Source organism: Cupressus sempervirens, chromosome 7 (assembly GCF_028749045.1).
Source record: "Cupressus sempervirens isolate cs-2001-9-10 chromosome 7, ASM2874904v1, whole genome shotgun sequence".
NCBI lineage: Eukaryota > Viridiplantae > Streptophyta > Pinopsida > Cupressales > Cupressaceae > Cupressus > Cupressus sempervirens.
The window spans coordinates 663,576,572-663,599,507 of NC_143124.1; the positions used below are offsets into that span (position 1 = coordinate 663,576,572).

The 22,936-nt window shown below is 35.6% G+C and overlaps 1 protein-coding gene across 2 annotated transcripts in view; it reads left to right on the plus strand.

The window, feature by feature from the left end:
- The window catches only part of LOC149548414 (protein IN2-1 homolog A-like), a 147,302-nt gene extending 124,597 nt beyond the window's left edge, over positions 1–22,705 (plus strand). The window contains exons 10-11 of one of the 2 annotated variants that reach the window (XM_089792488.1): positions 22,200–22,277; positions 22,419–22,705. In XM_089792488.1, the coding sequence (XP_089648614.1) occupies positions 22,200–22,277; positions 22,419–22,481 (141 nt within the window). In that variant the 3' untranslated portion in view covers positions 22,482–22,705. The remainder of the gene's footprint in view (positions 1–22,199; positions 22,278–22,418) is intronic. The other variant, XM_089792489.1, reaches the window with a different exon arrangement.
- The last annotated feature ends 231 nt before the right edge of the window (positions 22,706–22,936 follow it).

The following is a 22,936-nucleotide window of genomic DNA, read 5'->3' on the forward strand; positions in this document are numbered from 1 at the left end:
TATCTATGGTAAGTAAAACAGAACAACTGTCTAGTACCAATATGCTGACCACAACTCAATGAATTAGGGTCGAAATACTTCTCTTTATGCATACACTAAAAATAAGTCAGCTCCATACTCCAATAATGCATAATGAGGGAAGAGTGTATCACTGGCCTCTCCAAGAGTGTCCACATGCTCAGACACTTCTGAGTAAATGATCCCATGATCCATGCACATCCTTTCATAGTCTGGTCAAACAAAAGTAATCTATACCATGTGAGCCTCTAGGGAAGACAACCCCTCAAACTCTCCACAAATGACCAAGGGATCAACCAAAACTAAATCATTTATGTTTCCCTCTACATCTATAGGTATAACACTAGTGGCTCATCTACCAAGTGTACGCTCAACTATCTCTTCTGCATCTATATCCACTTGGTGTGTGCTTAATTGTCTCTCCCTCAAAGGTGACTAATGATCTCCGTGATGCAAGTTGTGTGTATACTCAGTAATTTTAGAATCATAGCTATCCTCAAACCCATGCAAATCTGAAAGCTCTTTGTGCTCGACCATCATAAAGGGTTTTCCCCTTGAACCATGAGTGCCTCTATCATGATCAAGTGTTATGGCAGCCATAGAAGATGCTTTCCTTGATTTGGGCAACGATGCTTGAGTCAAGCTCAATTCTTCACAAAGCTCTTAAATTTGAATTTCATTTTTCTTGAGGGCCATCTGAGTGCCCTTCAAAGAATCTTGGGTCATCTTATAACCTCATCTACCTTCTTCTTTCCCTTTTAGTGCATCAAAATAGATCTCGCCAAGCATGAAACAATGATCTCTAGCGGAAAGTGGCTGTAGGTAATTTTTCTTCATTGCTACTAACGCTTCTCTAAGTTCCTGTGAATCTAAAAGGGAAAGTTCTCCACCAAGGCCCATATGCATTCCTAAAGAACTCAAAGAACATCTTTCCATCGGCTTATGGGTGTTATCAAAATGTTTAATGGCTGCAATAATTTGGTCTTCGTTTACCTTCAATTGTCCTACCAAATAATATGACTCCTGAGACCTATCAATCCCATATAAATTTTCTGATTTATGACCAGAGTCATGCAACACTAAATCGCATTTTTTTTTTGAGGCTATTATCAACACCATCAATGTTATTAATATCATGCTTCATGTACAATTGTATAGGTGAAGTTAGGACAGCACTAGGTTCAAAAGTAGATTCATCCCAAATAGGATACATGTCATATGTAGGGACTATCTCACTCGGACCAACATAAGCATCAACGCTTACATAAGATGTGGAGTCACTATCATTGGCTGACTGGAAAACATCTTCATATATTCTACCAATATGCCCATCATATTCACTATTGCTATCAACCTCATAGGGTGCTCTATTCCAAAGCTTCCTACCAAGAAAATCATGCACTCATTACCTGAAATAACATCTTTCCCATGACTGAAAATTTCACTTTCAAGTGAAGATTGCTCCTTAAATGTGACTGCAAACGGAACCAATTTTCTAATTTAGTAAGCTTTGTGACACCTGCTTCAATATTTATGTACTCTTCATTTGTGACTTCAATAGGTCACTCTCCTACATCCTTTTCATCATAGGATGAAGTGAACTTACAACTCTGTTTACTTTAGAGCTCCGAGTCCAATCTCCCTTGCATGTTGACTTCTTTTTATCTTCTCGAAGATCACTTTTAGGCTGCAAGTCACAAACAAGTGCCTCCTCTTTCTTCAGTAACCCTTCTTCAAGGGTAATTTTTTATTTTTCTTTCACTAGTCTTTTGATGTACTTCACCATGCTCATTTTATTAGGCCTCAAGGCTACAACCAGACTTAAGAAATAACCAAAGGAAACCTGTTTTTCAAACCCCTCATGCATACTTTGGTAATCTTCAAAGAGTTGGATAGCTTCTTCTCATAACTCCTCTTGATCCGATCCTCAACCTATTGTGAGGTTTTTATACCATCGGCCCATCGCAAATGGGGGACCCCTCTTTTCGCTTGGTAATGGATAGATGTCCTACGTAGCCTTAGTTCAGTGATAATTTCTCAAGTGTCCGAGTCTAAGAGATGAGTTTGAACAACTTTGGCTCTTTAGGGAGTTAAGTCAGTTTGAACAACTTTGGCTCTTTAGGCTAGTCAGGGATGTGGAACTAAAGTAAAATAAATTTGTCAAAATGTAGAAAGATAAGAGCGAAAGATGAAAAGCAAGGAGAGATGGAGTTTCAACGTGAAAAAGAATAATGATGGTGTTGATTTCTAGGATCGCTGCAAATGTAATAACAATTGTCATTGTATTGATTGTGTTCCAAATGCAAATGAAGGCTTATAAATATGAGAGAATGAGACATGTCTCATGAAGAGACATGTTTCTACAGTTAAACATCACTAGTTAACATATTAATATAATTGTATAAATAACCATATATGTAACTCATCTTAATCATATATGTAATATTAATATGTTAACCATATATGTAATATATTATTATATTATTATATAATAGTATATATAATATATAATGTATAAAATATCTAATATATATTATAATACATATATAATATATTTATCTTAAAGATGATTTACCATCAACAAGGTATCTCATGTTGAAATCAATCCGACAGAAGCTACAAATTTAACAGATGGAAGCATGCTGACTCCTCAAATTTGGTTGAGTCTAAAATGTTTTAGATTCTCCTAAAATTTAAAATGTCCATCATAACTCCTATGAATCTGAAACCACTCTCCAACATCTGAACAATGTTTATATAAACCATAACTTAAAGTATAAGAAAGGGAACACGTAAATGTTATAGTTTATACGACTATTCCACCCCACCTAATTCATGCAAAAATTTAGACCTTGGCCATTATTTGTGCATCTTGATAACTACCCTCTTTATTAGGCATACACTTTGTTGATGCTAAATTTCTAACCAGCCTCCTAGTCCATGCAACTTATTCGGTCTCAATCTCTATTCACAAATTTTCAAGTTTTCCTAAGTTTGTGTCAATTTCCACCACATGCAAAGAAGATAGGATACACTAGTAAGGAAAGATCTTTCCTTTCTGATAATCTACGATGCATCATATTTCAGGTTCACGACGCTGTACAAGAATAGTAGATCATCATTAATCTTGATAGCGAGGCCACACTCAATTTTATCAACAGTCTATACTATAGTAGCCTAGGGAGAATTGCATACAATAGAGCACTAGGGATTTGATGTCAAGGAGGTAGGAGGCCAGTTCCTACCTTGCACAGATTTGGTGCCACAAATAGGCATCATCATGGGGAAGTACACAATCACAAATGACTTCTTCGTGGATGACTTGGATGATAAAATTATCATTTTAGGCATCTAGTGGATGAAGATTCTTGACAAGTACACCTAGATTTTCAAGCTTTTGGAATTCTAAAGAAAGGTAGATGGGGAAAAAGTGGCTTTGTGAGGAATGTCTAATGGAGGGCTTAGACTAGTCTCAATAAGGGCATGAAGGCAATTTTTAGGCATGATGATGTGGTATGGGAAACACAATGCTTATTTTCATCTAAACCATTGGTTAGCCAACAAAAAAATTACCACAATGATGAGATATAAATAGTTTTGGGTAGATAGACTTTGGTTTTCAATGACATTCCCATGGGTATCAATGGAAGGTGCTTTGAGCACACAACAAAGCTACAGAGGGAGCCAAACTGGCCATCATGACTCCTTACTATCATCATGATATAGAGAAGGCTATTCATGAGATTCTTGACATGGGGCACATTAGGCACTTCTCAAGTCCTTTTGCATCTTCAATGATCCTGGTGAAGATGAAGGTGGGACTCTTAGGATGTACATTAACTAGCAATCCCTAAACAAGAAAACAATCAAGAATCATTACCCAATCCCATGGATTGATTAGTTGTTGGATGAGCTTCATGGAGCACTCGACTTCTCAAAGATTGAAATTAGATCCAAATATCAACAAATTTGAGTAAGGGAGGAAAATGTTAATGAGATAACCTTCTAATGCCACTATGGTTACTGTGATTTCTTGGTCATGTCTTTCAGAGTGACCAATGTGTTTGCTACTTTCTAGTCTTGCATGAACCACATCTTCAACAAATAATTGCAGAAATTTCTTTTGGTTTTTTTTAATGACATACTCATATACAAGAAGACATGGAAGAAACATCTAGGGCACTTTGATGAGGTTTTGGGGATCATGGAGGCATTATCTTTTTATGCGAAGAAGTCTAAGTGTGAGTTCAACATGACATAGATTTTGTACTTGGGTCACATCATTAGTGTATGTAGAGTGTAGGTGCATCAAGAGAATATACAAGTGATACTTGTTTGGCTACCCTTAAGGACACTCATGGTGTTGCATGGTTTCTTTGGTCTATGGACCTACTACAGGAGATTTGTGAGGCGATTTTCACATCTTGGAGCCCCAATGGTTGATCTCTTGAAGAGGGGTTCTTATAGTCGGATAGAGGCGCAACTTGCATTTAGTGAGTCAGTGACTATGAGTATGTGCCTAGTTTTGGCGTTGCTTGACTTCTCTTAGCCATTCATCCAAGAGTGTGATTCATTAGGACATGACATTGGAGAAGTGTTGCTGTAGAATCATCATCCCATTGTATCTAAGAGCTATAGCTCATGGATATTGAGAGTTCCATTCAATCTACAACAAGGAAATGCACATGATCATGCATGTGTTGGCCAAGTTTAGGCATACCTAGTTAAGGAGAAGTTAGTGGTTAGGCTTGAGTAGGATTTGAATGAGAGCTGGTAACAAAAGTTTGTGTGCAAGATAAAGGCCTATGATTGTGACATTGAGAATGTTAAGTAGAATAAGAATGTGGTTGCTGATGCTTTATCCAATAGACCTTTGATATACTCTTTGTCCCATGTCTTGGCTAATAAGAGATCTCACTTGTTGGCTAAGTACCTCAAGAATACTTTTTCTTTCCAACTAATGGATGGGCAGATTCAAAATGATGGGTACAAGGTGGTAAACGATGTCATCTACTACAAGTATACAAACTTCTTGATTTGGATCTTAAGGAGAAGATCTTGAGGGTGGTTCATGAGCCACCAATGGTGAGACACTTGAAATAATTCAAGGCTTATAGGTAGATACATGAAAGGTTCTCATGGAAGGGCCTTAAGAATGTTGTGATACAATTCATTAGGATGTGCACTACATGCTAGAAGAACAAGTCCAAGCATGGCTCTCTAGTAGGATTACTATAGACCCTAACTATTTTGACTCAGAAGTGGGAGAGCATTTCAATGGATTTCATTATAGGACCATATTAATATTTGGTAGCTTTAGTTAGATAAACTAGAGTGCAAATATATATATATGAGATGTTTATTTGTCATTATATTAATTGCATTCTAATGAATAGACATGTCTCACGAAGAGACATGTCTATCCATACTTCATCATATATTAGAGAGATGGTTGACATTTGGAAAGTACATACTGAAAATAACGACAGTGCTATTACATTTGTAGCAGATTTGGGAAACACTTACATGATATCAGAGCCATACTACAAATGTAAGTAAAATATGCCATCAAAAAGAGAACATTTGTAATAATCCAACACAAGTAATTTTTTTACCTCTTCTGCAGCAACAAAATTCTCGCAGAATTGACAGAAAAATAAATCCTTGAAAAAGCAGCAAGATATCTCTTCATTTGATAGTGGTGATTTTTGACAAGTTCATCTTGAGGGGCTTTAGAAGCAACGATCTTGCATGTGAAGGGGCAGATTTCTTCAAAATCTGAAGGAAAATGGCAAGAAGAAAGAAAAATCTGGGCATGCCTATTGGTGTCATTGATGTCAAACATATTGATCTGAAAATAAAAGATTTGTGCACATAGAACTATTTGAGAAAATAGACATTGACATTCATCTAGTCATTTTCAGTCAGTTTCAAGGCATTGTATCTTGGTCCAATCTCCAGCAAATCTCCAAAATAGGTGTTGAGTATGGTATAAATTTGCGTTAACATACACACACTTAGGCTGGACACTTACAAAGGAGGAGCTCATAATATTTCATTTGTCTTATTTGACACACAGTTAGGTAGCTCTCTGTTAATATCATTTTTCTCATCTGACACACAACCAGGCTGGTTAATCTATCGGGCATAGATCCTAGCAGGTCAATGATTTTGAAGGATTTCAAAAGAAAAACTTTTTTCTTTTGTTTTTGTTTTTGTCTTTTTGTGTTAATAAGCTGCCTATCTGCCAGCCTGATAGATATTGGGTATATATGAGCACATGAAAAGAAAAAGAAAAAAAATAGAGCATTAAAACTTTATCGGAAGATAATAAAGACAAAAGTAAGAAAAGACAAATAAAGGTTTAAGGGTGTTGTCTATGTGGCAGCCCAATAAAGAAATCTTATTAAAGTTTTTGGTTGTGCTTATCGGGGCAAACCTATTACACAGTTATCATCACATTCAATAAAGTATTGAAACAATGGCGTCGGTTCATATTTTCGATGACTCAAACATTCAACATTAGGCATGAGAAACGAAATGTTTAAGCATTGTATCCTTTGGATTGAAACTACCGGTTCATTAAGCATATTTGTTAATGTTAATATAATTGGTATGCCAACTGTTCATAGCTGAATTAAGTGTGATAGGTAATTATAAATATCATTCTGGAATGATGAAATGAATGCTTCACTGACATGTGTAAGAAAAAATCTGAGTCAGATGGAAACAAAAACATATTTCAAGGTAATGTAAAAGCGAAGGAGGAATCAATGATACAAAATTACGAATGATGTTGAATGTAGTGATTGAAGACAGATAAGGATATCTTAACAATTTAGTGTCTTGTTGCTTATATAGAGAAAATCTCTTCTAGAATTGGATTTGGATATAAAGATAATCAGCCTGCAATTACAGAGTCTTCATTTTACTCTGATTGAAATAGTTACGATTCTGGAATTTAATATTGTAATAAGATTTGATTCAGCTTAAAAGTTTATATGAATTAAGCTCGAGCCTTGAAAAGGATATCAGTATACAGAGTTGGGATAATTTACTGAATGATTATCAAGTCTATTTTATCAAAAGTAACAATATTCAAAATTGGAGTATTTTTGCTGAATGTTTATCAGATCTATTAGATGTTTGTTTTTGTGTGATACAAAAGGGTGTGAACTGTAATGGACCTTCAAAGTATTTGAAAGCTATAACTGGTTAGATGCTCAAAAATTGTTGAGTTGTTGCTCAAATTGAAGGAGTTGTAGCTCCGAAAGTAGGGGTTGTTGCTCCTTGGGTTGAAACCCTTAAGGTGTAAGTGACGAGTTGATTGAGACTGGAAAAAGACAGTAGATCCTAGCAGTCTTTGTATTGGTGGTTTTTCCCGAGTTGGGTTTCCACATTATATCTAGTACATAGTATTTTGTCAATGCCTTTGTATTTATTTTAATTACTCACAAAGTAAATCAATCAGTAAATTAAATTGATTAAAGATTTCCCACACTACTAATTCACCCCCCTCTTAGTAGTGTAATTGTGTTCTTTGATGCTTGAGGATGAAAATTGATTCATGCGTTATATTTCCTATATGGGCTCACATTATGAAAGGAAAAATTTGAAACAAAAGGATGAAAGCATATAGAATTCAGATTCAGAGGGAGTCTAGCATCTTCAGAGGTCTAAATGTCAATGAACTCAAGCTTCAAAGGGAGCAGATGGGTTTAGTCATCTTGTGAAATCTCAATCATAGTGATTGAGAGGGAGTTTCACTATTGAAGGTAAAATATTTATGAGGTAAACTTGATTTAATTGGTTATTATACTAATGATATCATTTTAATGCCTTATGGGCCCTGTGTAAATCATGAGGAAGTGGGGCTTTCAAAATTATTATCACTTGTATTTGTTGATGTCATTAGAAGATGACAATCTTACAATAACTTAATCTTCTATCATGATAAACATCGTGTGATGGCTGAAAGAAATCATGATAGATGATTTCTAGCATGGTGGATTTAGTTCCTTAAACAGACCATGACCTTCTAGATTGTGAATGTTCCTATGGTAAGTGCACACTACCTTTGAACAATTTTGAGTTATGGTGAATATCATGAGACTTGATATTCTTGGTCAAACCATATCTCTGATATCATATTGAGATGATATTTAAAATTGGGTATCATGTGTTAGGTGATTCCTCATATCACAAGTTAGGTGATATGTAAAACTGAGTATCACATGTTAAGTGATTCCTCATATCACGTGTTAGGTGATATGTAAAACTGGGTTTCACATGTTAAGTGATTCCTCATATCATGGGTTAAGTGATATATAAAATTGGATATCACATGTTAAGTGATTCCTCATATTAGAAGCTAGGTGATATGCAAAACTAGGTATCATATGTTATATGATTCCTCATATTATAAGTTAGGTGATCACAAGATATGTAATATGATTATACCATTTATCTTCCCTAGCTAAGAGGGAATGTTGATGTTTGTAGCATCGATTATATGTCATATGAGTTGACATTATAGAAACCATTAACTACGTTGAGGTAATATGTTATTCATATTGTGTATGAATCTTGTTTATCCTCTCTAAGCTAAGAGGGAGTGTTAATATTTGGTAGCTTTAGTTGGATAAACTAGAGTGCAAATATATATTTTATATATATTTATAAGTGTGATATATATATATATATATATATATATATATATATATATATATATATATATATATATATATAAGATATTCATTTGTCATTATATTAATTGCATTCTAATGAATAGATATGTCTCGTGAAGAGACATGTCTATCCATACTTCATCATATATTAGAGAGATGGCTGGCATTTGGAAAGTACATACCGAAAATAACAACAATGCTATTACATTTGTAGCAGATCTAGGAAACACTAACAGACCCATTATACATTGGAAAAGATTGCATCTACGTGGTGGTTGATTGTTTGACCAATTATGCTCAGGTATTCACCATTTTGACAGAGTTTAGAAAAGTTCAGTTGCAAAGTTGTTATTTCAAGAGAATTTCATGCTACATGGGCGTCTGAGGAATATAGTTAGAAGGCATGGATTTGTTGGGTACACCTAGGAGAGCCTTGCTACAACACCATCAAATCACATGTCTATTTGGATATCACCCAACAAGGCACTTTATGGCTATGATGCAACTTCTTTTTTGGATTTGGCATCGAACCATTGTAGGGTGTCTAAGAGAAAAGGTTGGCTTCAAGAGAGTCAAGATATCTATGGCTTCTCAAGGATAATTTATAGTGGGCATAGGATCAACAAAAGTTGTATGTGGATTCATATTGGATCTAGCATTGTTAGGAGCTAGGAAATTGAATCCAACTTTTTTTATAGCTTTATAGGAAATTGTTTTTGAAAATGATTGACATGGAGAAGCTTAAGCCCTGCTGATATGGTCCTTATAAGGTTATTAGGCATGATGGAGAGGTGGCATATGAATTGGAGCTTTTGAGAATAGTCAAATACATAATGTGTTTCATGTCTCTTGCCTTAAGAAGGCTCTTGGGTTGCGAGATACAATTTTAGAGGAGCTTTTGTTTCTTGATGAGGAAGGTAAGCTTTCGTTGAAACCAATTAAGATCATAGATCTTAGGAAGATGACACTTAGGTTGCGTATGATTAAAAAGTATCTTGTCATGTGGAAGCATGCATATGCCATATGGAAGAGAGTAGATTTTGGAGCATCCTAATCTCAAAGTGCTTATGGGAAAAATAAATTTGGGAAGGGAGACTATCATGTCCCCTCTTTTCTAAGTGGGACCTATTTTATAATTTTTCATTATAGCTCATTTGGTCCCCCATAAGCTATTAAGTTATTGCTATGGGGCCCAATTCATGGTATGCTTATGGTGGCACCCCTTGGCATGGACCTACTTGCATAATTAAAAATTTGGCACCAAGCTAAGATTAGGCCAACTTGCTTTTTTGAGAGGTGTTTGACCTCATATATAGTTGACATTCTTGGAGCATCAATCATCATCGATCAACTTTTGCATTTACTTGTCTTGATAAATCCCATTGGAATTCATTGGGAGATTGTAGTTTCAAAGGTGAAATATCCTAGACCTACTCTGTTATTGATCTTAATTTGGAAAAGTCTCTTTAAGACCAAGTTTGATTAATATATTGACATCATTACCATCATTTCATTACTTCAAACATTATGATCAAGAGCTCAGTGGTCATATCAATTTCAATGTTCTAGCATCTACGATTCATGTATGATTTGATCATCTTGGCACATGCTCAACAACAATATACATATCATCTGCAATGTACATCACAAATATATAATAGATATATTGGCAACAATAGAACAATAACGAATATTTTATTGCATTGCATCTTCTATAGCTTTTCTTTCTATTTCTATTAACTATATTTTATTCTATCGAACAATAAGTCTGTCAAGGATTGTAGGGGTTCCACAAAGGTATTTGCGTTAGTTTCCAATGATGCCAAGGCTTCCAAAGATGCTAGGGCAGTGTGTGCTTCAGTTGTCTTGGTGGGCATGGGTGATGCGGGTGGTGATAAGCCATGTGGGAAAGTCCAATTTCTTGTAGATGCTCCCCTGTCTCTTGGGATTTTTGCGAGGGAGGGTGGTATTTGGTTTGGATCGTCTACTTCTGGTGCCCATCCAATGGGGGTTGTGGTGTGTTAGTGTCCTATTGGTAGTTCGGTTAAAGCAAGGTCTTCTTAGTTGCAATACATAGATCCTTTTCCGGTTTGCAAATCTATTGCCTAAGCTTTCCACAAACACGAGGAAGGAGATATAATGCCAAGGTCTTTTCTGGGCATGGGGTGATTTGTCATTTTCAAGGATTTTGGCCAAGTCTCCCGGTGCTTAATTATTGGATAACCCAATCTTGGGAACCAATATTAACTAGTACTATTTCACATTTTTCCTTATGGCAAAGGGTTATCTTATTGCTAGATTTGATAATGTTGAAGATAGACCTAGAGTTTTGTGTGATCATTTTCTCATCTGAGAGGAGAAATACATGTTGATGATCAAACCATGACACTCCCTCCATAGAACTACTCAACAAGTTTCCCATCTAGGTTAGATTCCCCTACCTTCGCCTTCATCTTTGGATAGATTCCTTGTTAGAGGAAGTGGGTGAGGCTTCGGGGATTTTTTTGAGATTATGAGTCTTCTAACATCTAACGTTCTACTTATTCTTGTATTTTGGTTGGTTGAAATGTTTCTAAGGGTCTCCCTCCCGAGATCAAGACTGATTCTTTTATTGGTTCTTGGATTTAGCCACTTGATTATGAGGGCATCCTCTTTAGATGTCGAAGTCGCTTCAAGACTGGTCATGTGTTTGCTCATTGTGTATTAAGGAAAACAAAAAAATCCACTTCTTGGTGGAAGTGTGTTTCTTCAGAGCATTATACTGTTTAGAAGAAGACATTTTATGAGGGTTACTCAAGATTTTTTGACTATTGATTCTTGTTTTGTTTAGAATGTTGATGTGGTTCAATGAACCAATGTTTCGACTGCCTCTATTGGGTGTATGGTTGGTGGTAGTTTGGTTGGAGTTAATGATGTTGGTCATCTTGAGTTTGCTGTTCATGATTAGGTGATGGTCGACCATCCCTCTTTGGTTGTTTGTGGTTCAAGAACTCACGCTTCCACTGGTTCTACATCACCTTCACAATTTTTTGCTATCCTTGCTACTTCTGCTAAACCTGTTAGAGATGTAGGTTCTATCTCACCTTCTATTTCTATTTTCCTTGTGACTTTTACTCACCCTTGCTTGCAACTTTGTCCACCCTCCTAGGGCAGGAGTACTTCACTGTCAGATTCAATTTCTTGGGAAGAGGTTATTTCTAGGGTGGAAGAGGGTTGGATTACTGTCAAAAGTAAGGAATATAAATCTCCTCTACCCTCTTTTGATATGATCATTTGTTTAAAGACAAAATGAAAATATTAGAAGATAACATTTTTCCACAATCCATTATAATTGCTTGTGTTTTCTGGGTAATTTGTGTTCCTATTTTTGCATCGATGTTTCGGATCACTCTTTGTGATCCATTGTCAGGGCACAAGAGCTAAATGAGACAAATGGAAGATTGTAGACCCTAGAAGAAGAAAATGAGGATTAGATGAAAAGGGAAGCACGATGATCAAGCCTTTATCATCCTACTCTCCTTCTCACCCCTTCCTCCTTTTATCCTTCTAGGGGTTGTAATCTCACTATTTATATCCTTTAGCCCTCTTATCCTGATGACATATCAAAGAGTGTGATCTAAAACATTGATGCAAAAATAGGAGCAAGCAGGAAAATCTTAGTTGTGTTTGGTCGGTCTGGGCCATATGGTTTTTTCCTCTTGTGCATTTCTCCCTTTCATGCAACATGTTGTTTTGGAGGGTCATGCTTGGTGGTCTTTCCTCCCCTCTTTTTTGGGTTTAGTGCTATCTCACTTTGTCCCATCTCTTCTAGTGAGTGTCTCGAATATCTTTAGCTGTGGTGTTTCGAGTCCTCAAACCTATTTTATACAAGGTTTTAGGCACCCATCAAAACTTATTTTCACCTCATAAAAAATAATAGAACAAAGATGTTTAATGGCCATAGTAGGAATCAAGATTGTGATCAAGCCTTTATCATCCTGTGCCCCTTCTCACCCCTTCCTTCTTTTATTCTTCTAGGGGTTGTAATCTTACTATTTGTCTCCTTTAGCTCTCTCATCCCAATGATGGATTGATCCAAAAGTTGATGCAAAAATAGGAACAAAACCTACCCGAAAAACCCAATAAGTAGGAAAATCTTAGTTGTGTTTGGTTGGTCTGGGCCATATGATTTTTTTCTCGTGCATTTTCTCCTTTCATGCAATATCTTGTTTGGTGAGTTATGCTTGGTGGTTTTCCCTCCCCTGTTTTCTGGGTTCAACGTCATCTCGTTTTGTCCTATCTCTTCTAGTGAGTGTCTCAAATATCTTTAGATGTGGTGTTTCAGGTCCTTCTCAAACTTGTTTTGTATAAGGTTTCAGGCACCCTTCAAAACTTATTTTCACCTAATAAAAAATAATAGAACAAAGATGTTTATTGGTCATAGTACAAATAACAACAATAGTGATGTGGTTTTATGTGGAAAAAAACCTGGCTCACATGTCCTCTCGCAAATCAATAGAATACTATGCAAGAAAAAAAAACCACAATTTGTAGAAGTTGTACAATTGAAAATCTCAAAGAAATTCCATTATGTGACTCTTTAGAGGTGCAAATCAATGGAGAAGAGAATGAGGGAGTTGCAAGAGAAAACCTGTGGGTTTAAAATGCACATGGAAGAAACTTAGAAGAGACATCTTAAAGCTATCATAGGCTTAAAGAAAATCAAACACGAGCCACAAAAACATTGCGCATTGTGAGAGAAAATGATGACAACACTAAAAAGCTTCAGAAAAAATGATACAAACTACCTACAAATTACGTGCATGTTGTCTACAAGAAGACAAATTAGCTTACAATATATATATATATATATATATATATATATATATATATATATATATATATATATATATATATATATATATATATATATATATATATATACAAAATAAGATTTGAAGAGTCATGAAGCAAAAACTAAATGTATCTACATAATACAGCTAAATTACTTAGCCTTAGAGGAGGAATCCACTTCATTATCACTGTCATACACATGGTCTGCTACAAGGAACCAATTTAGGCCATGCCATTACAGAGTTTGGTAGATGTGCATAATACTCAACAAGAACCACCTGCTCATCCTAATTGATAGGACTCTCACATTAAATTATGTGACATTCTTGATAGTTAGGATAGGCTGCACTTCAACAATCTTATCAATGACACCAAAATCACTGTGCTTGGGAATACAAAAATTGGCATCAATATTATCCGAAATGGTCCCGAGCTCATTAACTGGATGAGGCTTAAAGAAACTATGAGATAGCTCTAAGATGAATCTCTTGTCTCCTCCTAAATGTAGGATACTCGCAACAAACATAATGATAATCTCTACATTGGATTTTGGCCTATCATTAAGCAGAGAGAATTCATGACCAACTATTTCCCTAACTGCTCAAATGATTAAGCTGTGAGAGGCATTCAACATTAACCTAAGCCTCCTTTCAGAGATTCAACCTCAAAATTGTAGGAGCCTTCTACTAGTCTTCATATGAGTAGGCTATCCATTTTTGTCAAAGATATGACAAATTAGAAACTAGAGAGGTCATTATAAAGAGATAAAACTACCCACAAAACATGTGAGTGGTCTAGAGTGAAATGAAAGAAAGGTACAAAAGAGGAAATGATAACGCTTGGGATGATGAGAGGGATCACACACTCCAAAGTTCCTTATTTGTAGAGCCATGAATGCCAATAAGCCTAATAATGAGTGGGCTTACAAAAGACTAATAATCAAAGGGATTAAGAAAATAACCTTAGGGACATGTTTAGGAATTAAAAATTAAAGGGATTGGAGTTTAGAAAGTTTTTAGGATTTTAAAGGAGACATGACTAATCGAGGGGGAGGGAAATGCTACTAGGAAAACAAACATTAGGAGGGGTGAGATATATGGGTGCCATTGACAACCATATTAGCCAATGAATCTACATGTATATTTCCTTCCCTGTATATGTGAGTAATTTTATGAAGGGAAAAGTAGTTAAGAAGGGCCATAGCTCTATTCAATTTTGACTTAAGAGACCAATTAGGCGAGAGCTTATTCTCGAGGGCATTTAAAATTATTTGAGATTCACCCTCTATAATCAAATTATTGATATTAAGTTGTTTACATAACAATAATGCCTCTATTAAGACCTCAATCTCTCCCCCATTATTACTCTCAGACCATTCCTTATCCATTATAGATTCCCAAACCAAGAAGAGTCCTTGGTGGGTGTCAGACCGTAATTTATTATTAACAGTTTCCACAATGCTTGCCTCAATCTTATTACATAAAAAAGTAGAGCTCATATCTAAATCTTGAAAATTCTTCAGTTACGTTCCTTCCATAGTTCCTAGACTAATATAGTTTGGGCTGATTTCCAAAGTGCAACATATGTATTCTTACTAGATTTGGAAGGCCAAGCTTGAAGATGATTTAGGAGGTTGTTAAGAATATCAAAGTGAAAGTGAAGTTTCTTACAAAGCCATAACGAACATTGTTGGGTATAGAGACACTGAAGGAGAAGACGATCCACAAATTCTTCCCAACTTTTGCAAAGGCTACAATGAGGGGGACCTGCAAATCCAATCTTTCCAAACCATTCAATAGTATGGATGCTCTTTTGAGTTGCAACGCCAAGAAATGTACGTGCTTTTGGAAGATATGTGCATTGCATCCCTCCATAAGTGGATTGTGTCCATCGTGCAAACAAGGTTGTCTTCCTTGCTTTGGGGAATATCTTACGCTCCTTTAAGATGTCCATTAATCCATTTTTTTTCTGCAGGGGATAATGGAACATTGTCTAGGGGTTTCCACTTCCATCCTAGGTGAGGATCAATATTTGGGAATGTGATATGTTTGTTGAATGAATCACCCCAGTAAGCTTTGAGTGTGGTAGAGATGTTGGGGGAGACAACTGATGAGAGTGGAAGATAGCCACCCCAAGAGTCATCCTAGAATAAAGTGGATCAACCATTGCCTACATCCTAAGATAGACAATAAGAGATAAGAGGTCTATTATCTAACATAAAATTCTATATTGAATCCCCTAGGTGGGGAGTTTGTTCTAAATATACTTAGAGGATCATTTGGAGTTAAATATTTATGGAGAATGATTTTGGCCCACTTCCTGTTGCTTTCTTTAAAAAGTCTCTAGATTAGTTTGGCCCTGAAGGCCTTACTTTGCCACACGAGCTTCTTTATACCTAGGCCCTCACTCTTGAGCAATTTGCAAATACTATCCCTCTTGATGAGAGCTGCAAGCTTCTTTTGTTGGGAGATACCATGCCATAAGAAGGTTTTGGTTTTCTTTTCAAGCTCAGTTTTAGGTTTGGATGTTAGGGGAAAGCTACACATTTGGTAAGAGGATATGACAGTTTGGATTGATTTGATCATGGTTAATTGACCAACATTGGAAAGCCATCTAAATTTCTTGCTGTCCATTTTTCTATTGATGTTCAAAATAGTATTGTCTCACAAGTTGGTAGATCTAATTCCTCTATCTAGAGACAACCCCAAACATTTACAAGGGAAAGTGCCTTTTTTGAATCCCAAAATATTACAAACCCTATTTTCAAGGTCTAAATATGTATTAATAAAGAAAATTTCTGACTTGTCAACATTGACAAGTTGGCCTGAGGCTTTCATGTATAAATCAAGATTGGATTTGAGGGAAGATGTGTCATTGATGGTGCATTGGTCCAGCCGAATGGTATCATCTGTCTAGAGAAACCGAATGCCTCCATGCATTTGCAAATGAATCTCCAATCTACTTTTTCATATGCCTTTTGTATATCAAGTTTAACTAGTATATATGAGGTTTTATTCTTTTGGACGGAGTGAATGAGTTCCTGAATGATGATAATGCCATCCATAATGGATCAACCAGGAATGAAGCCACTTTGTTCATTAGAAGTTATTAAAGAGAAGAAAATTTTGAGCCGGTTAGCTAGGGCTTTAGTGAGAATCTTATAAAGGTATTGCATAACACAATAGGTCTAAAATCTCTAGGGTGGATTGCTTACCTTTTCTTAGGAATAAGGGTTGAAATGGTGTCAATTTCTCTGAGGAGGTTACTTGAATTTGTGATGCCTTCCACAATCTCCCATAGCTTATCACCAAGGAAATGCCAACACTTTTTAAAGAAACCCGCTTCAAAACCATCAGGCCCAACGGCCTTGTTAGGATGCATCTGGAATAGGGCAGTTTTGATTTCTTCTTTGTAGAATTTGTTGTTCACCATTGTATCGTGGTCCCTAGTGATGAGATTGGGAATGAAGTTTAACAAGGAAGATTGTCCTGAGAGTTTAGAGGAGGCCCAATTGTCTAGGATATTGTTGAAATACTTTACTGTCTCATTAGCCATGGCAGTAGGATCTTTAAGAAGGTTGCCCTGGGAATCTCTTAGTTTTGTGATCTTGTTAATGCAAAATCTAGATTTAGAGTTGTTATGAAAGAATTAAGTGTTTTTGTCTCCTTTAGAAAGCCAAATTTATCTAGATTTCTTTTTCTAGAATATCTCCTCTTTTGAAAGAAAACCAACTTGCTTGTTGAGAAAGGATTTCTCTTGGAACTAACTTTCATTGTCCATACCATTAATAAGGAATTGTTCATTCAGATCCTTGATGTCCTATTCTACATTAGCCAATTCTTCAAATATGTTTTTAAAATAGTATTTGTTCCAGGACTTGATTCTCAATTTGAGGTTCCTTAGTTTGGAAACAAAAATAGACATCTTTGAGCCCTAAAAAGATTCTTCATTTTGCCAGGTTTTGAGAAGGGAAAGCAACTCTTTATCTTCAAACCACATATTTTCACATTTGAAGGCGATTGTGTTGGGTCTGGCCACTTCCACAATGTTAAGAAGAATTGGAAAGTGATCAAAACTTGATACATGATTAATTTTTGCTGAGAGACTATGGTTAAATGAGGGAAGGTTGCTAAAGAATAAGAACCTGTCCAATCTCTCTTCTATTAGATCAAGCTTCAATCTCTTATTATTCAAAGTAAAGATGCCATTCAAGGTGATGATATCAAAAATATTGTTGCTAGATATCCAATTCTTGAAATCTCTAGAAGCATGGTTTAGGATTCTGATACCTCTTGTCTTTTCCTCGAGACTTGTGATAGCATTGAAATCACCACCTAACACTATGTTGTTGTTTTGATGTTCTAAAAGGTAGTTTGATAATTCCTCCCACAATTTCAGCTTCCTAGAGGTGGAAATGGGCACATAAACATTAATGAGAAAGAAAGAAAGGTTAGAGTTGATACTCTTTACTTGGCCACTCATCCACAGTTCGGGTGGCTCAAATTTGGGGTGAAGTGAATAGTTTTTGGGTTCCAAATGTAAACACGACCTCCAGATGCAAGAAGAACTAAATGACCCCATACTTTCCATATCCCCATCTTCTTACCAAGTTGGGAAAGCTCTTCAGAATCTAATTGGGTCTCTTGAAGAAGCATGATGTTAGATCCAAAAGTCTTAAGGAAGTGCTTTAAAAGGTGTTGCTTGATAGGGGCATTGCATCCCCTGATGTTCCAAGATGTAACCTTCATAGAAGAGGTGGAAGGTTATTCTTCTTCCCATTATTAAAAATAGAGGTGATTTTAGTTTGATTTCCAGCTTCACCATCTCTTCTTCTTAAATCTAATTTGGATTTCCAACCCCTCTTCTTAGGGGACTAATCACCTTGGATATTATCAACAAGTCCAAGGATGTTTTGAGAGGGTTGGGAATTCATATCATGAGATTTTGGACTAGGGTCAGATTCTGAGGAATGGTCCCCAAATTGATGACATACGTCCATATTTGGATTCAGAGGAGAATTGCATAGGAGAACATTTTCCATATTTGACAATCAATGCATGCCTATCATATCATAGATCGACTTGTGTTTAGTTGTCATGTTGATGAAGGGTGCTCCCTTAATACCATAACACATACAAAAACAAAGAAACAACGACAAATGCAAGAACAAAATATGGACTTCTTATTATGGCCACAAATGCGGAATTACAGAATATACAAGTACAATATGCTAACCCACATGGGTGCCTTCATTACAATAATTTGCAAGACTAAGCTGCGAACTACCACCCAAAGTTATCATAGACAATGTTTGGGTCTTTCTTAAATAGGCAATTTTATGCCTCTCGAAAAGGTTCTAGATGCTCAAACTTAATACCTAGGGCCGACAGACCCTAACAATACATATAGAGTCAGCTAAATACATCTTTGACAAATTATTTTAGAAATTTCGGGTAGCCCAACTTCAGAAGGCCATAACTCTCGAACTGTTGCTCTGATTGGCTATTATAACCACTTTTCAGAAATGCCAGCTCTTGATCTACAGGCTCAAAATTGCATAAGCGCCCTTCGGTCGAGTTTTAGGAACCTCATCTGAGCAGTCTAAGGCCTCCAACAGTGAGGTTGAAAATTTTTCTCCTAAATTTTCCACTAAAAATCCCTAATAAATTCTCTGATACTTAAGCTGGAGCCATGAGATTTTTATGGTAGGTTTTTAATTCTAAAATGAACCTTCATGTAGAAAATGAGAACATTTCAAGCTCGTATGACAAACTTACTAAAATTAGCAAGTATCCATAAATAGCAACCCCCCTGTCTACTAGTCCTTATTAAAATACAAAAGACTGGAAATGAAATATTTTTGGGTGATGCAAGATTGCTTTTACACCTAGGATGCTCTTGCATCACATGTTATCATTCTGATTAACCACATAGGTTAAGTCTGAAATATCTGAGAGTCATGATTGGAGTTCCTATCATCTTAATAATTATTTTTGGATCTCCTCGTGAGTGTAAGATGCTTCACCCATTAGGTCACTAAGCCAAAGCATCCTTGTTTTTAGGGAATTGATTATAACTATGACTTCTTCCTTTGAGGCAGACTCTAAGTTATTGAGAGACAAGGTTGGAAGGGCAAAGGGTTAATCCAAAGGGGTGGTGTTATTATTGGAGACAATGACTGATCACAACGCTGGTTGAGGGGTGGAGATAATGACTTCCTCAGGAGGGAATCTGGATTAGAAAGTGTTTGCTCCTTAAGTACAAAACCTCCATCCTAAATAAAGTTGACATAAATGTGTTGAGTCAAAGGGTTAGGGGATGCAAAGTCTAGTTTTAGGGCCCGAAGGATAGCTTGGGGGTTCTAAAACTATTCTAGAAGAGAGAGACTTCTAGAATCAATATTGTTGTGAAATAATGTAGGGGAAAAGCTAAAGGATGAGTTATTATTGAAGATATACATCTTGGAAGGTTTTATGCAAGGATTGAATAAAAAAAGCATCTTGCATTCTTCTTGGGAAAATCTTGGGTTTTTAAACCCTAAGAAAGTTTCAAAGCAATTGCCTATATTATGTAGGATTTCCCAATTGAGAAGTGAGAAGGGAAGGATTACCAAAATACAACTAGGATGAGATTCTTTGCATTTTGACAGTAAGGGTTGAAATTAGAGGGTCATTCAAAGAATTGGAAGAAGATCCTTTGAAACATAGTTTGCCCTCTTTTAAAAAATAATATTTAAGAGATTCCATGTTACAATCGATGCAAAAGAAATTGTATTCGATAAGCAAAATACTTACTTGACCATTGAAAGAAGCATTCCACCATTCGACCATTCTTGAAGATGCTTTTCCGTTCCAGAATGTCGACAATTTGAAAGAGCTCGATGACTCGCTTAAATTCATTGGTGGGGGGGGGGGGGAAGAGCAAGGTTGTTTGCCCAAGATTTATGAACAAGAGGGTTAGGATTTAGGGCAAATTTGATAATTGAATCTTAAGTTCTGTTGTTGGATTTCATAGAGCTGCATAGAGGAACTTTGTTTTCTCGAAGGGTAAAAGGAGGAATAGAGGAAGAGAGCATAATAGCCCAAATACCATCTACTTTGCGAGGGATGGAATGGTTGAGGGAAATGGGTGGAGCTTGGGGGGACTTCCTGTTCCTTCTAGACATGGTGTGCCTCTCTTTCCTAGTCATTTTTGGTGGACTTCGTCTCCTATTCCACAAAGTCAAGTGTAGGTACCCACTTTTGGCACTCCTAAATAGGGCTTTCATTTGTTTCCTTCCAATAACCCGAAACCAAGGGTAATTCATTTGTGACTGATTGGGAATGCAACAGGAAGGAAAAATGGAGATCCTCATCCTACATAAAGAGGATTGATCGCAAGGGAAAAAAAAAGGGTAGTGGCAAAAGGTGTGATGGTTGAGCAGAGTTGATTCAGGTTAAAAATATCCATGGTCATATATGCATTCATTATGTATTTATTGGTTAAGTTTGTGCTTAGAACCCTAAGCTACAATTTAAACTATATATGATTTCTCTAGGAATATAAACAAATTTGAACTGGATAAGAAGCACAAGTTGCTAAAGTTTCATTTGGAAGCTAAGAAATTGACTCATGACTAAGTATTTATGAGAAGTTGTGAAGGGAAATGTCAATCTTGTGTTTATGAGGGATTCTTGTACAAATAAGCCCAACAATATTTTTCACTCGTGTAGAAATTAGTCTAAGAGAACTCAAATAGGTAATTATTTGCCAATATTTTACCCTTTAATAAAGCTTAAATGTTTATAATTATTGCATTGTCAATGTTTAAGGCTTACATGCTTGCAACCAGTTTTTCAAAACACTTAACTTTGAACTACAACCAACAAGATGGTTTTCCAAGATATCACCATAGATTGCTGCTCCCATTCTATGTTATTGTAGTGGTCATGCCTAAAATGAATGTGGCTCATCTAAAAAATTTCCAATCGTAGATGAGAGAAGGGCGTTCAATTACTAGATATAACCTTTCTTGTTTGTGAATGTAAAAGCACCTTCTGTATCAAGAAAGAGGATTTCCCTGCTTGAATGACATACTAGAATATTGATTACGTCAAAATTCAATTTAATTTTGTCAAAAGAATGTAATAATATGCTTTCATCTTCTTCTTCTTTTAATCGATGTGCTTTCATTGAGAAAGTAAGTTTAATGTTTACTCCTTTATTGTGTTTTGGGAAACTCCAAACTAAAGTCATATTTCTTTCAGTTTTTGTTCTCATACATTTATTCATAAATAATTGGACTAGGCTATTTGTCGTGTTGCTTGATGTATATTGATACAAATAGTGTTGAATTCCCTTTCATCACAAGATCTCATTTAAGCTAATCAAATACTTTTAGTTGTATTTATTTACATTGTGCTCCATACCATTTGCTATATTAAGTGTATAAATCAAATGGAGTAGAAGATGAAACACAATTTCTCTCATCATGTTTGGTATATAATGATATACATGATAAATCAAACATACTCTTGATTGGCACCCCATATTTCCCCAAAAGAAGTATGTATGTTCATGTTTGTGTATAATCTTGAACCAAAGAAATTGATGAACTTTGAGTTTTATTATTTGAATTTAAAGTTTTCTTGCATGCTTTATCACTATTCCTATAAAATATAGGCTATGGATGGAATTGATGCATATACAAAGACAAAGACAGAACCCTCGACCATGATAGAACTCTATAAAAGAATGTTGGTAAGAATTTCAGTTAGATTTTCTCTATTAATTTTTTTAATAGAAGTATGTGAGATTCATAACATGCAACTATTAATTTATTTCTTAGTTAGCAATGTCCTAATCAATATATTATAATTATATGACCATTTTTTGTGGTAGGCAAGTGATTACTTTGTGAAGATAGGGATTGCGACTGTCAAAGATGAAAATAAATCCATATGATGTCTCGAAGGAATATAATTATATGAAAGATTGGGGATTAATGTATCAAATAATTGATTTTCACATTAATTTCATACAACTATTATTTTATGTTTCACAAACTATTGCTTGATGTAGCATGTTGGGATCATGATATCTGACTTATTTATTTAGTTATAGCTCAATTATAAATGTTTGACAATATGTTTAATAAATATAAATCTCATTGCAAAATTATGGAGGCATTTTGTTGTACATCTACACTTTTCTTTCTAAATCATTTTTGTGAAAATGTTGAATTTTCCTCTAAATATTCTCTCTTTTCATTTCATGAAGTCATGACCTTTGCTTGCTTTACCATTTTAAAAACTCAAACCATTCTCATATTATATTACACAAGAGGTTTTAAATGTTTTAAAAAAAAATTGGAATATTGGAGTCAAAAATAATGTTTTAAGTGCAATTTGTAGGCAAAA